The sequence below is a fragment of the Nanorana parkeri genome, unplaced genomic scaffold (genome assembly GCF_000935625.1).
Source record: "Nanorana parkeri isolate BGI_ZX_2015 unplaced genomic scaffold, ASM93562v1 scaffold768, whole genome shotgun sequence".
NCBI lineage: Eukaryota > Metazoa > Chordata > Amphibia > Anura > Dicroglossidae > Nanorana > Nanorana parkeri.
Genome location: NW_017307036.1, coordinates 349,858 through 369,427, shown reverse-complemented (window position 1 = coordinate 369,427; position 19,570 = coordinate 349,858). Strand labels below are relative to the sequence as shown.

At 39.6% G+C, this 19,570-nt stretch overlaps 1 protein-coding gene across 3 annotated transcripts in view; it reads right to left on the bottom strand.

Annotated features, from left to right (window-relative positions):
* The window catches only part of DOCK9 (dedicator of cytokinesis 9), a 230,536-nt gene that overhangs the window by 64,962 nt on the left and 146,004 nt on the right, over window positions 1-19,570 (bottom strand). For all 3 annotated transcript variants that reach the window (XM_018564643.1, XM_018564645.1, XM_018564644.1), the window contains exons 10-23: window positions 18,711-18,785; window positions 18,125-18,265; window positions 16,860-17,060; window positions 15,817-15,939; window positions 13,446-13,528; window positions 11,605-11,727; window positions 10,320-10,399; window positions 10,048-10,232; window positions 6,952-7,017; window positions 5,101-5,193; window positions 3,165-3,288; window positions 2,560-2,681; window positions 2,184-2,270; window positions 78-167 (exon numbers count right to left, since the gene is read on the bottom strand). In XM_018564643.1, coding sequence (XP_018420145.1) covers window positions 78-167; window positions 2,184-2,270; window positions 2,560-2,681; window positions 3,165-3,288; window positions 5,101-5,193; window positions 6,952-7,017; window positions 10,048-10,232; window positions 10,320-10,399; window positions 11,605-11,727; window positions 13,446-13,528; window positions 15,817-15,939; window positions 16,860-17,060; window positions 18,125-18,265; window positions 18,711-18,785 — 1,593 coding nt within the window. The remainder of the gene's footprint in view (window positions 1-77; window positions 168-2,183; window positions 2,271-2,559; window positions 2,682-3,164; window positions 3,289-5,100; window positions 5,194-6,951; window positions 7,018-10,047; window positions 10,233-10,319; window positions 10,400-11,604; window positions 11,728-13,445; window positions 13,529-15,816; window positions 15,940-16,859; window positions 17,061-18,124; window positions 18,266-18,710; window positions 18,786-19,570) is intronic.

Here is a 19,570-nt window from a genome sequence, read left to right as displayed (position 1 = left end):
TTTTACAATAAACATATTGTTCAGATATAATGGTACCAATCTCGAGAGTCTCCTGTTTCATATGTACCAATACGTACCTTTAAATATTTTACAAGTTCACTTCCTAAGGCCTGTGCTCCAGATTCTGTTTTCTGGCAATACTGAAAGAAGTTGTGCAAATGTTGGTCCTAAAAGGAAACAAGCAGATGATCAGTCATCACACAAAATAGAAAACAAACCTTGTAAGGAAATTAGATTCTCTTTCTATACATCAATACAATTTGTACACACATATTTGAAATGCTCGGCATCTACTGGTGTAACTCATGTTTTGCACATTTACAGGAAACCATGAAGAAAAACAAAACAAATGGAGGACAATGTTGTTGATCTTCTTCCTAAAAACCAGGCTGACTGGCTGTTATGCTGACCCACTAGATGAGACACTTTGTTCTGGGCCGTGGCCATGGACTCAAACAGGCAGATTTGCAAAGTTGAAGGAGAACTATGGCGTCAGTGCTTTTCCCCATAGTTCTCCTAAGGGTAATGGGAGGACACAAACTAGCATCCTCCCGTCACCCAAAGCTCAGTATACAGCGAGCTACAGCTCATGGTATACTGAGACGCACAGTGACAGTCACGGCTCTCTGCACAGATAGATCGAGAAGTGAGCGATTGACGGTATGTGTTCGCTCACTTCCCGTTTCATTGTCACAGGTCAGCTCAGATTATGAGGCTGAGTGAAAAGCACTCCCCTCATAATTCTCCTTTAAAGAAAAGTCAGAAGCCCTTATCTGCAAAAAAATGTTCGTAGTGGTCCAAAGTACTGAAGTAAAAAGTTCACATAACAGCCAGATATCTAGCATTTGCAGGGGTCAGCAATGTTTCTTTCATGACAGGATACATTATTATCTCATAACAATATAACGTTGGAAACCTGAAGTAATATTATATAGGAGGGCAATCAAAAGTAATGACTCCATGTTTGTTATTTGAGATTTATTAGGCGGGACTGTGAATGTTCATGTACTATGTTATAGAGGTGTTCATGCCCCACTAATGTATGCTTTTCTTTTTCAGATTGAGTGACTAGAGCCATGGATCTGTGGCTAAAACAATGAGCTGTAAATTAATTTTTGGTGAGAGGGTTGCGCACCTAAGGAAATCCATAATCGTCTAAAGAATGTTTATGGGGTGCTGTAGTGAATATTAGCAATGTTTCAAGAAGAAGAAACCAAAATTACACTACAGCGTCCCCATAAACATTTTTTAGCCGATTATGTATTTCCTTAGGTGCGCAATCCTCTTTCACCACAGATTCAACAGCTAATTGTTTTAGCCGCAGATCCATGGTTCTAATCAATCAATCTGAAAAAGAAAAGCATACGTTAGTGAGCTAAAGACCTTTCTATAGCATGGTAAATGAACATTCACAGTCCCTCTAATAGATCTCAGATTACAGGCAGGAGGCATTATTTTTTGATTGACCCTTGTACATAAAGCTTCTTAAACACAATAGACAGTGGTTTGAGGCTACACAACTACAGAACTGTTAAAAAAAAAAAAAAAAAGTTTTGTTAATCCCGACTAGTCAGGATATACCACTGGCACTCAATATGGGGCTCTTTGCTACTTGCTTTGTGACCCTTAGATTCCAGCAGAGCTTATAATAAGGAGTTGATCACCGATGTGTAAAGGGGTTCTAGCACTGAACTCCCAGACTTTCACCGTCCCCTGCAGCATGTCTCGAGTCTCCAATCAATCCCGTCCAGAGTCTTTCAACATCATTTCCTCTAGTACCTATGCAGCTTCTGACAGTCTGCTCTCACATTACATATAATGAACAACATATAGCTCCCCTTGGTGATGTCAGATGAGGTGGGACCCCTATACCTTCATAAGTTGGCAAGCACTAGCCTATACAGATGTCTCCATTGTCCAATGATTGCAACTGCCTTTTAGCCAAATAGTGACAAATAGGCCATGTAAAGGAAACCTAACAGAAATCTCAAAAAGCAACCTGTAACAACTCTTGGTATATCATAACCTGCCTTATTATCTGAACCTCTTAAGTAAAACATTTAAAAGAACTGGGCAATGTGGAAACAGCAGCTTTTAATATAGTAAACATCAATAAAGGTTGCACTTTGTCAGGAGGAAATTCATACAAGATTGTGCAGAAAGTAACAAAGCAAAAAAACTACCTGGGCATACACAGTGGACACCAGATGAGTAGTGATTTTCAGCAATGGTTTGCCTCCATCCACCCACTTAATTTCTGGACCGGAATGCTGTATAAATATCAGATAGAAAACAGAAAAATGTGTTTTTCCACAAAAAGGCCGGAACATATTATTATGTATTGTTTCCATATCTTGAATATTATGGGCACCAAAAAGAATGAGCACTTCAGAGTGACACAAACTAAACAAAATGTGACAGTTTTATGAATGATAGAAAATGTAATGGACACGTCTTCAATCAGTTTGAGTGTGTTCTTTATAACTAACCAGCTCTATCATTATTCAGTCTATTCGTGAAATATGGGAAAAAGTAGTATAAAAGCGTAGACCTTCATACCTTGCCTATTCCAAGTTCCTGATAGCCCAAATACCCTGCAGGAAGGTTGGCAGACACTGGAATGTTTTGCTCGTTGGTGACCACCCGACCATCCCTTAGTAAAGGCAGCCAGGCATATCCAACTGTGTGCAAAAACAAACATGTTCACATATAGCACCTGAAAATATGGTTCGCATGATCCCAGCTTCAGTGTCAACAGAATTGTTACTATCCATAACTATACATTTAATGCAGCACTGTTTTAGGGAGCATGAAGGAATGCTTCGTATTAAAGGTAAATGGGGTTCTTTTAGCACATGCTGTTTATATATTGTGACAGCTCTCGCATCTAAGAAGGAATATTCAGTCAAATATTGTTATCTAGACAAAGAACTATTTCCGTCACTGTTCTGGTTCATGCACACTGCTCCTCTGAGATATGGCCTATATTCTGTGCTGCAAGAGCACCACAGCCAGTGCTTAGATGTCACAAACCGAGTTTTAAAAAACCAGAACCAATACATCTCTGCAGTAGGTTACATTTAATTTATAATTTGAGGTTATATCTATAATAATGTCTTTATTCGGATTAAATCATATCTTATATACTTGGTGTAAGCGCAAACCTTGGCTTTCTATGACATCCTTCTTCTTTGTTCCTCCCTTGCTAGAAGTGTCACAGCTGACATGGTAGAATGTGAACAACAAATGGTGTTTTTCATGAAGTTGTGTGGGCAGCTCTATTTTAATCTGGAAGATAAAAAAAACAACACTTTTCTTCTTGTAGCCAACCAGGTTACACAAAGAGAACTTTTTATAAACCTTAACAAAACAACACCTCTCTTTATATTCCTAATCCTTCAAGGGAAGTGGCAAAACTATATCTATCTGTCTTTCACAGAGAACCTACAGGAAAAGTTAAAGCATAATTCCAGGCAAAGTGTTCTTAACCCCTTCAGTGAGGCTACCCCCACACTGCAAGTGCTCATTTATGTCTAGGAACTAAAAAAAACAAAACGTTATACTGATACACCTGATCCTTGGAGCTGGCTTGCTCTTAGACCGGGGTCCCTGGAGTCTCTTTCCACTGCAGTGGCCCAAGGATCCTTGAGTCATCATGTCCTATACACACTGTATAGGACATGAGGATGCTGAGGGACATACTATCACTGCAGTATGTATTTATTAAAGGTAAACGGGGTTCTTTTAGCACATGGTGTTTATATATTGTGACAGCTCTTGCGTCTAAGAAAGTATAAACTCATATTCAGTCAAATATCGTTATCTAGACAATAGGAGGAGGAGACAGGTTTCAGGAACCTGAGTAGCAGCCAGCCGGCTCCATGGTGAATATAACTTTTTTATAGCACCTAGACAAAAAGGAGCACTGAACTTTTGCAGTGCGGGGGTAGCCCCACTGCAAGGGTTAAGAACACGTTTGCCCGGAGTTCTGCTTTAAAGCACAGTGTAAACCGAAACATTGTCATTTCTGCACTGTGTCAGGAAAGATAGTGTAACCATGGTAGTATTTTACAAAATCAAAACACTTCTAAAAGCAATAGGGATTATTTTATTTAATCCACCGGAACATGACGTGGATGTAAAAGTATTCTTTTAGGCCAACCGGGAATTCAGGTACTCTAAGTAAATGTAACTGTACAAAATGTGGGCCCAAGAAAACAATTTAGAAAAGCAATACATTATGAACAACGTAATTACTCCATCAGAATGATTTTCTCTGTGAAGCCAGACAATCAAGACAATAAACTATGAAAGAACAACAATCAAACTACTTAATCTGACAATACACAGCTGTTCAGTGTCCATACCGATTATTCAATTCAATACTGACACACAATCATACATGCGCACTTTTGGCTAAACAAACCGCTGGCTTTTTTCCTCTTACAAATACACAAAACGCTTTAGCAGTGCAAGACATGCCTCATTTCCTGAGAGTATAGTGTTGAATAAAAAAAGCTCTGTAATGGTTTCCATTCACCTGTTATGGTTGCTTCACACTGTTATTGTCTCTCAAGAACTGGGAAGCAGTGTAAGAAGTCAGGTGAATGACCGTACAGCAACAGTTAAGACTTTAGGTGATCTCTGACTAAAGTGTCAACAAAAGCCAGTGTACATGACACCAAGTAAGAGGGTACAATTTAAAACTGGTTACTGTCATGCGCTCATAACTCTGACAACATGGAAATAAAATACAATCTGTAGAAAACATGGCTTAAAATCAGATGAGTGGCAGAGAGAAATAATGTATGAGCTAAGTGCATTTGTTTTAACCATGTTTGACTATTTAACAGGTATTACCTTAACAGTGTAAATTCCATGCTTTTTCTGAAGTGATCGGCTTAAGCCATAGTACAGATCTAAAAATGACACCTGTACTGACCTCAAGTATAACTATTTAGAAAGTGGATTCTTTTTTTTTCTTCTTTAAATCCAACAAGTGCATTTGGCATATAGTGTATTTCTAAGGTAACATACATATGATGTCAGTACAAAAGATGTCTTCACCCAGCATGCCAAGCATACTATAACATAACCTACCTCATCATAGAACTCAGGATTCTGTTGATGGTGCAAAACACAGGCCAATGTATTTTTCACGAAAACAGGACCACCAGGTCTACCATATATACACTGTGAGGGAGGAGGGAGTAATAGGCATGTTAATTTATGAAAACATTTAAATATATATTTTTTTCAATGAAGGACATTTGTCCCATGTTTTAAGAGCCCATTTAAACCCTTAGGTATTTCACTTGGTATGCAGCCAGTCTGCTCAATCAGCGGCACACTGGAGAGCCAGACCGCTGCCCTCACACAGAGCACAGTAGTCTGAGTCTTCCCCCTGCCCAGTGCTCTAATTAACATTGCTGCTCAGGGAGCATACGTGTTATTGACTGGAGTAATGTGCAGGGGGAGTGTCGGGCCGCTGGAGACCCAGAACTCTGCACTGTGTGTGAGAGCAGCAGTCCAACTTCCCATTGTGCTGCCTACACAGTCAGCTTTTCAACTCACATACATTTAGTAAAAATAGTAATAAAAAAAACATTCTTTACTTGTTTGAAGCCTGGCTGCGTAACAAATTAAAAACCTGAGTGCATTGGAGCTTTAACTTGAAAGTGCAAACTCGTAGCCCTATTATTGTTCCAACAGATTATGCAGAGATAAAACTATTGAGCCCACAGCCATGAGGCTTCTACTTCTGACCATGATATAAAGAACTACAAACATATATTAGGAAACACCACATAATATCATTAATTTTTTCCAAAACATTTAAATGCAACCTGAATTTCACTTGGTTTTAGACTTTCGAATCCTCTGTATAGAAGCACTAAGACTGAGAGGGGTATGGGCAGCATAGTTTACTGCATACACATGGGTGAGAGAGAAAAGAATGAGTTCTTCAGTAGTCTGCTTCCCTTTTACTGTTCAGTCAATAGGCTGGGGACAGGGAGGCTAGAGAACTATACTGCTTAAGTGCAGGAGAAAAAAAATTAGGTCACCAACATAGCTCTACTTTTAGGAATGTGTAGATCTCAGGACTGGGTGGAGAAAAATGCAATTCTTTGGCAGGCACAACTCCTCCCTATACTAGTGTCAACTGTATATGTAGCAGTTTTCCTGGAGTTCAGCTTAAAGAATGCTTGGTTATTTTTTTTAAATTCCTGCAACAAACTAATGCTAGATAAATGCGAAGGTATTTATGTGTATAGCAACAGTAAAAAGATGCCTTTTGCTAAGGATAGTTAAAACGGAGCTGTGCCAATACAGAACCCTAAGGCTCTTGACATAATGTGGAAGTATGCAGAACATGATTTGCACATTATGGCAGACTTACCTCTTAGTGTGCCCTCCTCCAGCGATGCAAGGTCTGCCCCCCTCATCTTCTCTTAGTTTTCCGGGTTTGGAATCTCCTGTTTTCAGACCGTTTTCTCCATTGGTCGGAAACAGATGCTCATCCGGGTACCTGGCTCCTTTCAATATTTTTACATTTACAGCCTATCTTGCATAAACCTTTTTAACTTTCTTTAAGGATTACTATTTAAATAGTTGGGTGGTAACTGCAGGAGTTTGGAGACTTCTGCACTAAGTGCCTGTACTTCATAGCTGCAGCAGTTTTCCCCATGACAGAGGCCAAAGAGTTATGGGCAGACTACATACAAAAGCGTAGAAAAGAAATCTACTGAAAAACCTCACAGCACTGGAAAAAACGTAAATAGTTTTGAACAGAAGGCACCTTTAAGGAGCTAAATCACAAAAGCTGAACTCTAGCATGCAAACAGGTCTGTGATTACTCTGTATTGCTTCTCTTCTGATCTGCATTATAAACTGATTAAACATTCAGATTATGGTTAAAAAAAAAAAAAAAACTTAAAGAAAGTAACACACCATTAATGGCTGTGCCTCTTCATCATCTGAATCTTTGAATTCCATTGATATTGCTATGTTTCTGGCCTAAAAGAAAGAAGCATACAATGAAATACATTTATGAAGCAATGACAGCATGAAGTGATTTTAGCTACCTCTAAAGCAAGAAGACATAACTAAGGCAAAAATGCAATAAAGTAAAAAGAGATACTAAAAAGACTAAAAATGCTCAATACAGCGCAGCTCCATTTTTGTTTGTCATCTTTATTTTTTCAATGACAGGTAAGAGATGGAATATATCCAAAATCCATTTATAGACTTGCTTAACATTTGAAAGGATTACTAAGAATGAGCTTTAAGCACAAATCAATCAAAAAGGTGGGATTGTTGGTTAGAGAAGGCAAGCTTTTCTAAGCGGGCAATTTCAAAAGGTATAAAGTGAATAAATCTCAGCACACCATCAAACTGAGCATTGTGTGGGAGGCAGCCCTTAGAAGATAAACTGGAGACATCAGATGGCTTGGGCCCCAAGGGAAAATTGCTTGTTCGTAATACAACAATTAACACCCAAATAAATCTGTGGGCTACAACAACCAAAATCAGGCGATATGGGGAAGAATAGCACAGAACAGTCACACAGGATACCTCTTCCATCCAGAACTGCTGATGAACTGCACACTCAATTGAGTGTGTCTGCAAGCATGTAACACACACACACGCAGCTGGCACATACAAGGGAATCAGCTTCTATAATGTTTAACAATGTACAATGTAAAAACAATAGATATTTACAAATATAATTAATTTTGAAATCCCACATAATGAGTAGTACCAGGACAGAGAGATATAATGTCCTGTACAGGATGCCAGGAATGGGTCTTGGATGGACGGTATATCTCGCTTCCTTGTTTAGGTAGTGGTCCCGTCAAGGCCACCTTGTATTCAGGGTTCTCGCCAAGCGGGGTGAGGGGTTCCAGGTTTGGACTTGTAGGGGAAACTGCTAGGCAGTCTTCCCAGAGTTGTTAATTATACTTGGGTCCCGGAATCCAGAGGCTCAGAGAGATTTTTGGGTGGGACAGAGCCTCCATCCCTGACTACAGCCAGTTCTGGTAATGAAAGGGTTAACCAACCAGCCAGAGAATGTGTTAAAAAGGAACAGGAGTCCAGTCAGTCTGTGTCTGTGAGGAGTGTTTGGAACAGGACATATGGCTGTGTGTGTTAAGCTGTGAAATACCGTCTACCGAGACACTGCTGGGGCACCTGTGTCCATACTGGAACCCTCTGTGAGCAGGCTGGCACTCTAACCCTGAGGTGGGACTTGGTATACAGGTGCTGAGCCGAATCTTGTATTTGCTGACAATACGCCCTGTTGATTTTGTCATTCTGCTGAATATAAGACATTTTTTTTGATTGTTTGTGGAAAAGAATAAAAGTCTATTTGCTGATACGGCTGGCTACGGCAGTGGCGTCACAAGGGGGGTGCGGCCCGCACCCGGGTGACACCATTGGAGGGGTGACACCAAAATGACTTAGTCATTTTGGTGTCCCCCCCCTCTTGAAAAGTCGGGAGCTCGGTCATGGACCGAACGCCCAACAGTATCAGGAGAGAGGAGGGGACCCGGCGGCATACCTTATACGGCCGGGTGACTGTCTCCTCCTCTCTCTGACGGCGTCCATCACCAAGATGGCCGCCGGCAGGTATCGGAATACGGCCGCGCGTGCGCGATGACGTCTTGGCAGGGTGACACTCGGACACCGCTCAGGGTGTCACCCAGCCTCAGGACGCCACTGGGCTACGGGTCATATCCGCCCTGAATATTACAGTCCAAATGTGGAATTCAGTCATATTCTCCTCTCACAGATCATGGGTGTGTGAAAAATAAAATGTTGTACTTACCACAAAATCAGTTTCTCAGAATTCATTAAGGGATACAGGAATTACAAATTCAGAGACATTAGAGTTATACCTCCACCAACAGGAGGAATTGGACATTTGCAAAGAAAAAAAAGCAATTAGCCACCCAGTTATGCCCCCTACCATTCCCATCATGCCTCAAGTATGTAGAAAAGCAGTATGAGTAGCTTACAAATACAGAGTTGTGGCACCTGTGTCCCTTAATGAACTCCAAGATACAGATTTGCAGTAAATACAAAAACCCTATTTTTTTTCTATTTCATTAAGGGACACAGGATTAACATATTCAGAGACAATTGGGACATCCAAAAGCAGTCCAGCTGGGGAGTGAGCAACAATAACAAAACACTAACAGACCCATATAACAAAAATAGCAAAACTGGGGGCAGCCTGCAGCTTTAAGGGCTGCTTGAAGAACCTTACATCCAAAGCTGGCATCAGATGGAGCCTGAACATCTATCTGGTAATTTAGAGAAAACTAATTAAGGGTCTGGAGGACCAGAGCTATGAGACAAGGTTGCTATATTTAAACTTGTTCACGCTTGAAGTGAGGCGATTAAGGGGGGCATGATTTTGATATACAAAATGTTTAATGGTGATGGCAACATCAACAATAAACTTTTTACTGTAAACTCCCTAAAAAAAGACTAGAGGACACCACCTAAAATTGGTGGAGAAAAGATTTAACCACAAAGGGCGTAGGGGCTTCTTTTCAATTTGAGCGGTTACATTTTTGAACTCTCTTCCACAAGCAGCGGTATCAGCAGAGAGTATTAATTTATTCAAAAATCATTTAGATACCTTTCTCAGAGACCATAAAATACAGGGGTACATGTAATCTTAAAAACTAGACCACACAGGGACTCATATATACACACACACATGCATAAACACACACAAACACAAAGGTTGAACTTGTAACTATGCAACACCCATCCTGGTAGGGCTTTAGCAAGAAATGGGAGTGGGAGCAATTATAACTTTCTGGCCAGCAGCTTTCTTGTTTACCAGTGTTCAATTGCTCCGGTAAGCAGCAGTATAACTTAATTGTCTTTGTCTTTCCTGTGTCCCTTAATGAAAAGGAAAAAAAAACTATTTCCACAAAAGATAAGATTAAAAAACAATCCAGAGTGAGCAATGCATTCTACACCATCCTACAGGCTGCAAACTGTGAGTTAAAAATCTAACAGGGTTCCCCTTACCTTTGCGAATGCCTTCTGACCATCATATTTTAAGTGCTTTGGGTAAACATAGAGGTGGTTATTGTAGATGGTGAAAGGTTGTGTGTGTTTGGGAATCCAAGGAACAAATTCTTCTACTTCAAATGTTACAGTCTCTGCACCATTTTCAAACTGCTTCATTGGAATGTAAGAGGAGTTCACGTAATCTGTAGAAATATCAAACAAACACTAATACTATATACGGTAGATTTCATTTCATTTTAATTGTTTTTTTTCCAACACTGTCCACTTACTTGGAAAATCAGGAGAAACGTTGTCAATGTGGATGTCTAAATTTCCTAAAATAACTGGAAGCTTAGCCATCTTCTCAGGCCTGAAAAAGAAGAAAACAATGTTTGGTTACATTTATACTAATAGAGATTTACATGTGGACAGTCTTACAGCAAACATATGGGCAGATTAAAAATAACACAGATACACAAAACGTGATAACTGTCCATTTTCTCCAGGGCCAACCTAAACGTAGCTATAGTGAGACTTTTGTACCTACCATGTTTCCCCGAAAATAAGACACTGTTCTTATATTTTTTTCCCCCCAAAAAAACACTAGGTCTTATTTTCGGGGGGAAAACGGTATGTACAGAAATCAGGACTGTGACTGTTACACAGAGCAGAGATACCGGCATGTAATGTACTATATCATACAGTACTGGAGAAGGGGAGTGAAAGAATGGTACTGTGACTGTCACACAGTGTCACAGTACGGTACCTGGCTGCAGCTGTCTGGAGCTCTCTGATGCCGTCCAGGCATCCTAAAAGCCGAGGCAGTCGGGCGGAACGGCTTGCAGAAGGGCCGGAGGGAGCTGCGGCCAGAAAGTTTTTTACGATCTTGACTTGTTTTTAGACCGTACATGCAGACGGGTGGACCGGCAGGCAGACGGGCCAGCGAGAGGGAGGGAGCTTTGTGATCGTGACATTGTTATGTCGTATGACCGTACATGCAGACAGGAGACAAGCTGCACATATCATTGATTTTTACACTCAGACCCCTTGCTAGCTACTTGGATGCAGCAATACATGTGCGCCCCCTACTGCCGAACTAGGTCTTATTTTCGGGGTAGGTCTTATATTACAGAAATCCCTGAAGTTAGCACTAGGTCTTATTTTCGGGGTAGGTCTTATTTTCGGGGAAACACGGTAGTCGTCATTTTCCAGCGTTTCATGCGAGTTTGAAACAAACAGCAAATGCAAGTCAGCAGATTACCATTTACTTCAATAGTGCAGTGTGCATTATATTTCTAAATATGCGTTTGTATTAAAGGTAAAGCATGTCAAGCAAAGCCTTTTGCTGTGATTTTTGTTTAAACATATGTACTTTACAACTGCTGCAATTGAATGCAAAAGCTGGCAATGTCCATATGCATAAGCATAAAAGTAGCCCTCTGAAGCTGATCCCCGGAACACAAATGGGTGGGGAAACATGACAATCAGGTACCAAGAAATAAAAAAAGTCAGCAACAACAGTCTCCATGTTACCATTAAAATAATAATAAAATAATAAAAGGCCACCTTACTCACTTTTTAAAGTCCACAAGCAATTTCAACATATCTTCATTTGAAAGTTTGTTGCTATCCTGGCGGTAGATAGCAGAAAATCTTGCAGATTTGTCCAGTGTTCCAGAACAATCTTTAAACAGTGGTCTGAAAAAAAAAATCACATTATTTTGAAATAGTCCAATGATCAATAAGAATTAACGAATTTAACTTCTGTGTTTGAGCTTAAACTGTGCATAGAACACTGTTCAATACACTGGATTATTAAAAGCAAGCCATACATGATACCTAGTTAACAGAATATTGGTTCATCAAATAAAATAAAATAAATCATGTCTTGGGTCTGTGCAGGTGGCAACTACAATACATATACAGGCAATCCCCGGGTTATGACCAAGATAGGTTCGCTCTTAAATTGAATTTGTATGTAAGTTGGAACAGGTACATTTTTGCTTGGTAATAATCGTAGCATTCATTGGGGTATGACTTTTCACATGGTCCATTGTTCTACCTTTATCTTTTTAAATTGTTGCGATTGTTGACCGACTGCAACCAAATGCTCTGCCAATAGATGGAGTTTCACCTCTCTCTGATATTTTTATTATTTCTACTTTATCTTCCATGGTGATGGTTTTTCTTTTTGTTGCTGTATCACCAGCACTTGCAACAGATTTTTGTGTTTCGGAATGGTTACAGGGGGAGGACAAAAAATGTGTACAGTACACTGTACATACATGGTTACGGCAGACAGAGCCAACTTCCTGTACAGTACCAGACTCGGAAGAAGAGGCGGACACTCCTCGTCTGCACATCTAACAACTTCCTGTAATGTACAGGAGGTACAGTATTAAAAACGGCAGCACGAGGATTACTAGTGGAACGCTGCGTGGTACAATTTGGCTGCAGCCTGGGACCTCCGTTCCTAAGTATGAGTCGTACGTAATTCGGATGTTCGTAACTCGGGGACTGCCTGGATAACAATTTTAGAAAAGGTAAAACTAATGTTTGAACTAGGAAATTATTCTGAAAATGTGTAAAGACTCTCTTTAAGAAAACAAAAAGCTATTGACAGGTATCAAGTATCAGCACCCAGAGGTGCATTAGCTTTTAGCACTTCCTGCTTCAACCAAATGCCAGGCATTCTGAAAGACAAAGTTTTGGCATTAACCAATGTTGTTGAAGCTGTCTGCCCCTTTTTTCCTTCTGCATATTCCAATTGAGAAATGAGGCAGCCACTTGCAATGGCAGGTATGTTGGTATGTTGGGGGATGAACTGGTCAAGCTCCGATGCTACCCCAAACGTGTTTGGACTATGTCTGTCCGAACAGCCCTGCTTTCAGGTGGAACGACATCTGCTGCAGTACATGAACCTCTAGGTGCCTGCTCTTCATACAGTCAGTAGATTTTCATTTTCTTAAGGTGCCCACACACTCTTTCGATTTTCATTCGGAAAACGAACGTGGTTTCGAACGATAATCGATTAGTTGATGGGAACGATTTTAGTTACTGTACTTCTGGACGAATTTCCTCGATTGGTCAGGCTGGAAAAAGTTTTTCTGATCGAACGAAAATCGATAGATTAGTGGCGTTTTTGTACGAAAAAAAAAATCGCAGCAAGACGACTGCAAATGCGCAAATTAAAATCCGTTCTGTCGATTGACAAAATTCGGTGAGTTAGTATTGCTAACGAACTATTTTTGAAATCGACATTGGACTATGCATATTGGGGTATTTGAGCAGAGATCGAACGAGGGTTTGATGACAGCACAAAATAAATCGAACGACAATCTACAAGTGTATGGCCAGCTTTAAAGTGACAAAGCCTCTTTAAACACAATGGAAATCTGATATTGCACACAGTTTACCTTGCTGCCCAGGCAAAAGGCATTTTGTATTGTCCAAGCCTGCTACATGCTTGTTTTGCATTCTTTAAAACCTTCTGAGCCACCTGGGAAATGAACAAAGTAGCACAAAAACATAAAAAAAGATTCAAGTTAAAAAAATATTTTTTTTCAGAGTACTCTACAAAAGAACATCTCAAGAGAGGCAGCAATGGTGGTCATGCAGCTTACTATTCTAGAGGCATTCTGCCTGCAGAGATGAAATCACACCTTTCCCTGGGAACCAAGTGTTCGTGAATTTAAAGAAAGAAGCTACAAAAACAGACTCAAGCTGGAGAAAGTCCAAAACATAACATGAAAAATAAATATTGAAAGGAAAATGTGGCAACACTGCCAGCAGATGATAGGGAGGCTGAAAAACTAATGCTGTGAAAATACATAAGCCAAGCCCTAATGAAATGGGTTTGGCAGACAAATAAAAAATACTGTGTACATCGAGCATTTAGTATTAACTATATAACTGCAGGTCTAAAGGGTGAAGATTAATACAAAAACTAAAATCTAAGTATCAATCCAAATGATGTCTCCCTTCTAGCTTTTTATTAATGTCCCACAGCAAAAATATGTAATACTGTATATAAACTAATGACAAATAGAAAAAACACATTCTGCCACTTCTTCTCACAGTGATAAAGCTTTCTTGCTGTAATGTTAAATTGACTTTAGTTTTCCGACAGGTTGCCTAGTTCTGGTGACAATATGTCCATCTATGGAGCTCTGCTGACCATGGCATGTGTCACTAGAGGACTTTCATTGGAAGAAAAGAATATAACTGAAATACAGAGTAGTCTATTGTTCTCCTAGATTAAGATTAGTACAAACTGCACTCTTGCACTCACTGTGGATCGAAATTACAATCTCCCTTGCTGGGAGGTAGAAGATTAGGGATCAGGCACTCTCAGACTAGGGATTAAAAGAAGTACATTCTCCTTTCACAGTTCCACTAATTCCCAATTGATATTTTAATCCACATTATCTTTGTAAAGGTTTTTTTATTCTTGTTAACAGTAAGTGCATGAAATATGTAAAGATACAGCAGGGATTTTCTTATACATTCTTAATCAACATAAATAATCAACAAACATGTAGAGAGAAATAAAACAGACTGGTTATACTGAGCATAATTTGTCCTTCAAGCAGTATCCTTGGAGAAAAAAAGTTGTCTGATAAAGAGAACAGAGAAATTATGTCCTGACACAGAAGGACTATTTAAGATTTGAGAAGCTAAGGTGCAAGATTTGGGGAGCAAAGAAATAAGAAGCTAATGATTAGTTAGGCATTAGAAGACACCAGCGTCACATCATCACAAAGCTAAAATATTAGTCTACCTTAAGCTAAACAATTTAGCTAAGAATTTTCAGACTTCGAAGGCTACCTGCTGTGTTCAAGTGACTCACTAGGTAAACCGGGAGTAGGACACTAGCTCTTGAGCCTACATCTTTAAAAGCAAGCCAGCTATGACACGTCCCATATTTCATTCTTGCACACTCCTCTTAAAAGCTTCCCTTTCAACACATTTGCTAACCATATGTACATAGCTGTGACATGAGGCAACACTGAGGGCCTTACGCATGATGTATCTGACTACAGAATTTCCCTCCTGTCCAATTGCTGGACTAGAACAAGAAAGTGAGAAACTGACTGGTTGCTAGAAGAAAAATAAAGTTCAATACTCAAACATCATTCATAATGCCCTGTATAGACAGGTAACAAATACGGCCTAAACAGAAAAACAAAAATGCAAACATCTCTACATAGGTCCTGGCATAGGTACGGCATATACCATATCAAGTATTTTCAAGTAATTAGTCAAGACTCTACGTATTTTAAAATACTTAACCATTTACAACTTAAACTTGACAATCATGAAGCTACATTACCTAAGTGACCGACAAAGCTAATATATGGTCTCTTTGAGGAAAAAACACTAATATAAATTGGATTACGTATACTTTTGCGCTATTGAAAATGTTTTGGTTTTTTTTCTCTCTCTACTGCAATAAGCCTGCACATTTTACTGATGAAATTTAGACAAACAATGGTCAATAAAAGGTAAGTGTGCAATGCTCTAGAACAGTGCTCCTCAACCTTTTTATCTCCCACTCTCGGCGCTCATTTAAGAAAAATACAAGAGTATAAAAAGCACTTGCTCGGCGCCCGAAACTACATGTCCCGGGCGTCGGGCGATACGAGTTCCGCGGCCCGGTACCATTTGGTCCACGGACCGGTACCGGTCCGCGGCCCGGGGGTTGGGGACCACTGCTCTAGAATGCCAAAGCTCTCAAACACTAGACATATACAGGTATTATAAACCATTTTAGAAAGGAAGAATTACCTTTGCAGAATCAGAGCTTTTCATGTAGGGTTCTGCACAATGTGTAATACTCCCTTGGAGAACCTTTTCTATTCTGGCAACAAGGAAGATGTCAGGATGAGGACATGTAACTGAGAAAATTCCCTAAGGAACAAGGAATAATGTAAATATTATATTATGAACAGTATTCCACCCTTATAATACATTCTTTAGTATCATAGAAACAAACAGTTCTTCAGTTTAAATGGAATTATGGTACAACATGGTGCAGTGTGGGACAGGAAAAGCACGTTCCCATAGGAATAGATCAAATATTTGAAGGCCTCCTTTTTTAGTATGAGTAAGAAACAAAAAAAATATATATAATATATTACAGTAAACTCCCCATTATCCAGCATTCAAGCAAGTGGCAAAAAATAATAAGAAAATCGAGGACATAATATGGTCTCAATTTATTTATTTTTTTTGCCGGTGGCTTGATGCACATTTAATATTGTCAGTTGCTTGGTGCACACTGAAAAATTTAGTTAGCAACTACATTTTGCTTGAGAGTTAATAGTAAACTACAGATCCCCATGGGTGCTGGGTAACCAGGAATTTACTGTACTAAGAGCAACAAGCATTTAAAGAATGGCTCTTGTGACTGTAAGCAAATGCTTGGTGCTTATGTTTCATTAAGCTCCATTCTAATAGAACAGAAAAAGATTGTTTAACACCTTATTTCAATAGCCTAGAAATGAGCGATATATGTAAGCTATTAAATATCTTCAAAACTACTTTAGTATGGTAAAAAATAAAAAACACCAGGTCAGCTTTAGTTAGAGCAGTTAACCTACCTGGTCTACCTCAGTACAACTTGTCCATCAAGCACTTTACAGAACAATAATGTACTTTATAAACTCTGCTCAGCACAGGGCTTAAGATTATTCAATTATTTAAGCGCTTCCTCTGCTGCATTTCCTTACATGTTAGAAATACATTTTCATTTTGAATTATTTAGAAACACATTTGAGTGAAATTATAGTGAGCACTTCAAAATGACTCTTCAGAACACTTTGTTATACCTGTTTGGGATACTGCAGCATTGATTCCTGTACACATCCTGCAGTCCTGCGCCCCAAATCTCCTCCACCATTTAAAAGCTGTTGAGAAGGGGTGATCATTTGCCTCACAGAGGAATGGTTCAAGTCAACGTGAAAGTCGGCTGACATTTTCTTGTTGGATTTAATATCAAACAGGGAGAGTGTGACAAAAAAGGGTTCCACCTGGACATCAAAAAAAGCCACAGCATTAGAATTTCATGCAGAAGTCTGATCAACCTGCATTGGTACCAGTTTAACTCAACTGCGAAATATATACACATTTATCTATCTACATATCTATCCATTCTTTATTTGGAGAAAGTAGCAGTCTCAAGAGTATGAGACTGTAACAAAGTGACAAGTATACATTGCAAAACAGGACTGAGACCAAAAACCCATGTAGTGTCATAAATACATCACAATGATGTATGGTAAACTGTGGTAAATTGTCATAAAATTCGAGGTTTTGTACCTATACCAGCCTTACCCAGATAGACAGCTGAATAGTACATCAAGTTATCAGATAGTCCCAATCCTCCCACCATTTTTGGTAGGCAAAGAATAAAATGTCAGAGCCTCGCTAATTTCTGTGCCCATATAAAATTTGGAAAAAAGTTTTGACTTGGTGGAAAAATAACTTTGGGGCACTTATAAAAATGAGCGTTTTCCAGAGTTTATGGTTTAACCAAAGAGTGTGCAGAAAGTTCAGTCTTTTCTGGGTTCCTGAAGGGGCTACAAACATGAGTTTGCTTTCATTTTTACCAGATGTGTGCGGGTAAGCTTACAAAGTATATAAAGTAGGTAGTACCTCTAAATCTCCTGTCAGTGGCAGTGCGTTGCAGTAATGCATGTGGTACGAACAGTACACTGTAAATGTATTAGTAGTGTCACTTATTTTCAAAAGGCATCAACTCGCATATGACGCAGTCCACCACAATGCACAGAAATGCGCTACCATTAGAAAATATGGTGTTTTTCCACTTTTGTTTGTGTTGCAGTGTTTTAACAGCCTATTCAAACGAATATCTTGCATTATTGCAAAAATTTCTGGCATCCTAGTTTAGAGTACAGAACCGTTTTAAACAGGGCCCTTGAATGGCTGATAGCTGCCAATGATTGTGAAGGCAAAGACACAACAAGGCTGCTAATGACTACTGCTTACATAAAAAAAAAAGTTAACTAATGACTTCAAGTGTCTAGTGTAGGAGAGTATCTGGATTGAATATCAGCAACACTTTGATTCTTACATTTGTAGTAGGGCCCTCTTCGTTTTCAGCCACACAGCTTTGTAGATTGAAAGATAAATCATTGCATTTCACCAATATCCTTTTCCCAAATTTCTCTTCAAAGGGTTTTACCTCTGGTTCAATTCCAGAGAAGTCAAGTTTCTGGAAAGACAAATATGTGATTGTTAAAACATCCACATACAAAATATTCACAATTTATTGAACAGTTAAAAATGTAAAACAATTTAACCCATGGATAATTTTTCTTATTACCTACTAAGGGCAGCAGATGTTCACAAAATAGTGGCAGGCTGCTTTGGTAAAGACTATCATATGTCACAAAAAGTGATGCCCATGGAACACTTTTAGTGGCAGATTAGCCCAATAGTAAAATCATATTTATATTAATTGCATGCCATTTCACACTAGGATGAAACATTTTCTGCCAAAGCTCTGTATGCAGAAACATTTATAGAAATCAATTGCTCTGTAACTAAGACTCTTACAAGCAGAACAGTTTCCAAACCATGCAACTTAAAAAGAAATAACCAAAACAAGCTAGTTTTTTTTATCGTGAATAAAATATATTCATACAGCTAATGCTTACCTGGGTGTCTGAATCCAAGGCAAAGAGCTTGACTCTGCTTTCATTTTTTAATTTGGCTTCTGCTTCTCTTGTACTCTTGAATGAAAAATATAGAGGTGTCATTATTTAATGGTAAAAGAACAAAGTGGAAAGCAAGGCAACAGTAAATAATTTATGTAAAGCAAATGATTATAAAAGGTAAACTTGGAGAAGAAAGTAGACAAAATAAATGACATACAGGCTGTAAACTTTACCCAGCATCCACTAACAAAAACCTGGTACCTTAACAGTTATTTATTTATTACAGGTATTTATATAGTGCTGACAATTTACGCAGCGCTTTTACATAGTGTACATTCACATCAGTGCCTACCCTCAAGGAGCTTACAATCTAAAGGTCCCTATATTACATGTAGGGATGTCCCGATACCGGTGCTAGCATCGGAATCGGGCCCGATACAGGGCATTTTGACAAGTACTTGTACTTGTCAAAATGCCCCGATGCCTAGCGCTGAAGCTTGCGCTATGGTTTTTTTTTGCTTACTTACCTCGCCGAGCGTCGCGTCACTGCTGCTCCGGTAGGCGGAGCACCAGGTGGGGTCCTAATTTAGGTGGCCGGAGACTGCCAGATGACCCCGCTCGGAGCGCCGCCCACCGGAGCAGCAGTGACGCGACGCTCGGCGAGGTAAGTAAGAAAAAGAAAAACCCGCAGCGGCCAGTCAGCTCTGGTCAGGCGAGAGGAGTTCTAGGTGGGGTTCTAATTTAGCTGGCAGGCAACTCTAGGCCAGCTAAATTAGGACCCCACCTGGAGCTCCTCCCCCTGGACCAGCGCTGCCGCTGACTCGTCCCTGCTCTCTCCGGCACAGTGAGGGCAGATTTGG